Source organism: Manihot esculenta, chromosome 2 (genome assembly GCF_001659605.2).
Source record: "Manihot esculenta cultivar AM560-2 chromosome 2, M.esculenta_v8, whole genome shotgun sequence".
In the NCBI taxonomy this organism is placed as follows: domain Eukaryota; kingdom Viridiplantae; phylum Streptophyta; class Magnoliopsida; order Malpighiales; family Euphorbiaceae; genus Manihot; species Manihot esculenta.
In genome coordinates, this window is record NC_035162.2 from 4,026,628 (window position 1) to 4,032,006 (window position 5,379).

General features: G+C 37.9%; 1 protein-coding gene across 1 annotated transcript; it reads right to left on the minus strand.

Annotated features, from left to right (window-relative positions):
• Positions 1-545: 545 nt before the first annotated feature.
• On the minus strand, positions 546-5,100 carry LOC110609427 (probable WRKY transcription factor 4). The gene is made up of 4 exons (XM_021748994.2): positions 4,407-5,100; positions 2,941-3,665; positions 2,699-2,857; positions 546-1,123 (listed from the first exon to the last, which is right to left on the minus strand). Exons 1-4 carry the CDS (start codon positions 4,824-4,826, stop codon positions 841-843), a joined length of 1,587 nt encoding a protein of 528 aa, XP_021604686.1. The 5' UTR covers positions 4,827-5,100; the 3' UTR covers positions 546-840.
• Positions 5,101-5,379: the final 279 nt, after the last annotated feature.

Genomic DNA, 5,379 nt, shown 5'->3' on the forward strand with positions numbered 1-5,379 from the left:
AAGTTGTTATAGAGAACAAAAATCATTAAAAATAATTTTTCACATATTTTATTTATAAAATAATTAAAATTTCAATAATATTTAAAACAGGAACTTTGAGGACAAAGTGGAATTGCGCCATAAGGAGACAAAAGATGGATTCTAGCAAGGCCAAATGAACTAACTGCACAAATCCATCACTGAGGATATGATTGACCTAAATCATTACAGAAGCAGCTTCTTGCATTCTAAAACACTCATTCTGTAATTGACAAGAAAAAAAAAAAACTCAATATGTAGGGTCTGACTTATGAGAAGTGAGGACCCCTTTCTTCATAGATAATTTAAAGATATGAGTGCTGCTAGTCAACAATAGAGAAGATAATCCATCAATAAATCATCTAGTCACGTAAAAAATTATAAAAATAAGACAGTGGATTGACTCGTAGATTGCAACAGTTAACATACAACAGGATCTCACTTCATAGAATTGATTCTATGTTTGCCTCTGTAAGTACCAAATGGGTCCTCCACATCTTCAGCATAAAATCAGGAGACAACCTCAATTAGCAGAACATGAACAGAACTTGAATTATATTCGAACTTTCGTTATTGTTATCACTTTCTGAAATTTAATTGTATACTTGTAGTGAATACAACATTCTCTGACAGATGGTTAAACACGTACAACAACTAATACCACCACCACATTTTATCCAAAAAGGTAAAACATTAAGGTTAAGAAAATCACTGCTAAATTCTTATACTTCTAAATAATATTCCTTTGTTCTCCAAGTTTCTTCATTGTAACATGTTAGCAGGCAAGAATGATCTCTCTAGCAGCTACAGCAGAGAGTGCATTTACACAGTGATTTCCTCTTCTTTCAGTCGTAGAAGTACTGGCCTTTGGTCACTGTTTCCAAAGTCCATCCCTTCAAGCAAAGGATGCTTCTCAGTTACCACCTTCTGAGGTTTCAACTGTGGAGCACTGTTGTTGGCTGAGTTATGGCTGCTGTTTCTAGCCGCAGGAACATCATGATTATGTTTTCCCTCATATGTAGTTATGACAGCTTTGGGATCAGCTGCGGCTCGCTCAACATGCTTACGAACATTGCATCCTGCACTAGTGCATTTGTAATAGCTCCTGTCCATATAACCAGTGCATCAGAAATGATCCTTGCAGAAAGTAAGCTATATTCTTATGGAAAAATAAATAGTCGACAGCAGAAAGTGAAACTTATTAAATTTGATGGGAGCAGATCAGCACAATATGCAACACATAATTATCTTGATAAAGCATGCCCAGCTTAAATCACAATTAACATTACAGGCAAAAAGTTTGAGAATTTATCCTATAAAACAATCTTGACACATGTGAACAATAACTAGAAGATTAGGTAACTTAAACTCTCTCTCAGGAGGAACCTTGAGAGAGAACAACCCCACCCCCACCCCCACCCCAAAAAAAAAAAAGAAAATAATAATAATAATAAATAAGCAGCCACTGTAGTACATTTGCGTGGATGATGTAAATGTAGAGATCCAAATGAAAAGGCAACGGAAAGAAAATAGGACCCCTAAAAAGAAGACCAGAATCATGTTACATGGAGATATCTTTGAGAAAAAAGTAATATAAACAAGAAGTATGTTAAGCTCTCTTGCCAAAGGATCAAGTGATAGGATGATTGGCTGTAAGATTACTGTCAAAAGTAACAGGCATGTTGTTATTCTTATTCCTGCCCCTGAGTGTAGAACCTATGATTACTGAAAGAGGAGCTCTCGATGGAGGGAGCTGCCAAACCCCAAGACTCTTTCTAGATAAAGAAAGAGAGTCTCAAATCTCACAAGGAATTTTATTTGAATTTCTTCATGCCTTTATTTCTGAATGTGATTCCCTTTTATAGTGAGGGTTACATGGCTGAATAGACATCCTACTAGTAACAAAGTCTTTGACAAATAGAAATCCTACTAAAATAAAATAATCTTAAATCACATGAATCTAAAAGAATTGATAATCCTATAGTAATCCTAATTCTGAAAGGATACTTTAATTGTTGCTATCTGCTGCATGGTTATCCGTAAGAGTCCTAGGTTATGCTACTTGTTGATCACCACGTCTCTCGCAGTGTTGACCGACAAATGCATCCCTAACAAAGTATCTTACCAATAATTACATAAGGTGAAGTTTTTTACTAATTCTCATGAACAATAAAAAAAATATTTTACAAGTTATACTGCATGTCAAAGGGAGCAGATGGACAACAGAACACAAGGTCACAGCTGAGGATACGGTGTGAGGAAATCACAAGGAAGATTTCACAGGCACACCTTTTGTCCTTCATAGTGCGCCCGTGCACATATATTCTTCCAGCAAATAGGACCCCTAAAGAGAACTTCTTAATGGTTTTGAAAAAGATGTTTCGTTTCCTGATCCGACAATCAACTAGTTATAAAATTAGCTTACAGAACTTCAGTAATCCTGAGTTCATTCCAAACCTTAAACTTCACCTTTGGCACAACTCTTTTTTCTCTAGTCCTAAAGTCACCATTTTCTATAAACTTTACTTTTCAAAAGTTCTAAATTAGAACTGCAAAGAAACTTCCAAATTTTCATTTTTGGTGCTTTAATGAGCACAACAGAGATGAATCAGTGTGATTTGCATTCTAACTGCAACTATTATCTTCTGAAATGAGGGTGGACATATAAAGCAATAATTACCTTGGATGAGGATTTCCTTTCACTACCTTCTGACCATACTTGCGCCACCTGTAGCCATCATCCAAAAGATCAACTTCACTTCTTGTTTGAACAATGATTTTCGGTTCTGTGACTGTCTTGTGCGGTAGTGCAGCCTCAGATGTCCCAACATCTGTGTGCCTGCAGTCCATGGCAAGATTTTTCAGAAATTATGGGGAAAAAGAATAGTAATGACTACATATAATAAAAGGTTCCCAACTTGCCTTCTTTTTGGGTTTGGCTCATCATCATCATCCCGTCCATCTGCTCTCGTTGTTCCATCACCAGCTTCCTCACTGTCACTTGATCCAGGTAGTTCTATGGGATCTGCTTGATTAGATTCCTGCTCCCTCCCATGCACTGAATGAGAGGGTATCGTTTCCCTCTTGTTCATATCACCAGATGGAACTTGGGAACTTAGTTCAGGCTTAGCCTGAGAATTTGTACCTCCATTTAGGTCGTTATTATCTTTTGCACGCTTATTTGATGGAGGCTGCTCATGATTGTGCAGGCCTTTATAGATTATCTCAGTTATCTGGCCATCACTGGAACGCTCAACTTTCTTTTTGACAGGACAATTCAGATGTGTACACTTATAATAGCTTCGCGGATATTCGCTACCCTTAATTGGCTTCTGCCCATATTTGCGCCAGTTGTAGCCATCATCACTTGGTTTATCAACAGCGAGAGGCTGCTGCTGTTTCCTATCGGAATGAGAGAGATCCGATGACTCCACCATGGAACTTGGAAGCTCTGAGGTCGAGGGCAGCATCTGCTGCTGTGAAGCTTCACCAGTAGTGAAGGATTGATGGTGTGTCAATAACTCTGTGGAATCTGTTACCGGAGCAGGTTGATATTGAGCTTGCATGTGCATGTGAGATTGAGCAGCTAGTGCAGCTTGAGCTGTAACCTGCGCCAAGGCTTGCTGGTGGGACATTCCAAAAGGACTCTGCATGGATATAGAAGAACAAATATGAACCATCTGATTCAAGTTGTTGCTTAACAATAAGGTGCCAAGCACCATCATAGTAATCCTGACATTACAGAGTGTTTCCTCACATATGTCCGTTCAGTTTAGTTAGGTGGGAAGGCCATCTCTTTATCAGGTCTAGGTATGGTGTTCAATTGAAAATCAGAAAATCTAGTAATCTACATCTCAACCTATTTAGCCCTATCCATTTTGTACTATCAGACTTGCTATGTGCATTATATGATTAAAAGACTTGTTATATAAGATATCATCGAAGTGATGCTCTAAATAGTAGAAATCATGAGGACCAAGGTTTTTAATCAAATTATAAGAATCATACATTAACTTTCTGACAGACAGACCAGCACATACTTCTCGCTCTCAAGCCCAAAACTATTATTTCATCCAAGGAGAAAAGCTTCCAAATCATCCTTCTCGCTCTCAAACCCAAAACTATTTCAATTGGCAAGCTGTGCCAACAAAATAAAAGTAAAAATTTCCTTAAAAAGGAAAGAAATTTTTTAAAAAAAAGGCAGAAGCTTTTTCTATTATCAGACTAAACCCATAAATCCTAATAACCAATTGGGAAAGTAAAACAATACAAGGTCTCAAAATCTAATCACAGATTAAAACATCCCAGTTGTTCAAAATCACCAAATACAATAGGAAACTTTAAATATAAACAAGCACAAAATTTTTCAGATCCAATTAGAAAATTACCTGAGGAGGAGAAAAGAAGGCAGGCGAGTTGAGCAAACCAGAAGGGCTCAACCCAGGAGGGACAGTAAATAATGGAGAAGGGGCCACCAACAAATTCATAGGCCTACTCTGCTTAAACCCCAAATAAGTATTATTCTCTGCTCCATCCTGCTTCACAGAAGAAGTATTACCATTGGGTACAGAAGTATCAGTGAAAAAGGCCGGTCTGGCGATTGGAGAAGCCATGGCGCCAGCAAGTAGCTGAGAGAAGGAGCGGCAATCGGAGTCAGGATAATTGTCAGAGAAGAAAGAAGAGACAAGAGTCATGGGACCAGGGCTGAGACCGCCAGTGAAAAAAGTATCCATAGAAGGCCTTGGCGGCAGCAATATGGTGGGGCGTGGAGTAGTTGTCATTGTAGCGGATTTTTGTTTCTCTGCCATTGGATAGGAAGTAAAAAAATCAGTCAATTCTTCTTCTTCTTGTCGTGTAAGAGTATGGAATAGCTTCTGTATATCTATACACGAATCCTTCAGCGGTGGTGCCTGCAAAGAGCAGAGTCCAGGGCCGGTGACCGTGGGGAAAGTGTACAGCCAGAAACCTGCGTGTCTCTGTCAAGGCGAAAGAAAGGGAGGGTTTCACTTTCGCTTCTCTCTCTGCGTTTCATGCATCTGGTTTTTTGCGGTGGTTTTTTGCTGTCTTGAATTTCAGTGGAAATCCACGCAGTACAAATGGACAATGACAACTTTTTTATATAATTTTTTAATTTATTTAATTTTTAATAACATATATTTATATGGTTTTTTTTAAATTTAATTTTAGTGTTGAGAGGTGAGTGCGATCAATGATATTTGAGTTTTATTATTATTAATATTTTAATAAAAAAATAAATGGAAAAAAAGGAGGTGGAGATAAACGAATAAATAAAAGAGGAGAAAGAAGGGAAATTGACAAATGGGACAGAAAGGGAGAGGCTTTTCCAATTCCAATTGACTT

Bases quoted from the DNA above. Each gene is read 5' to 3' on its own strand.
- LOC110609427 (XM_021748994.2), bottom strand. From the start codon at position 4,826: ATGGCAGAGAAACAAAAATCCGCTACAATGACAACTACTCCACGCCCC. The intron at 3,666-4,406 runs GTAATTTTCTAA...ATATCCATGCAG, and splicing joins CCTTCTTTTCTCCTCCTCAG to AGTCCTTTTGGAATGTCCCA. The intron at 1,124-2,698 runs GTAATTATTGCT...TTATATGGACAG, and splicing joins AAAGGAAATCCTCATCCAAG to GAGCTATTACAAATGCACTA.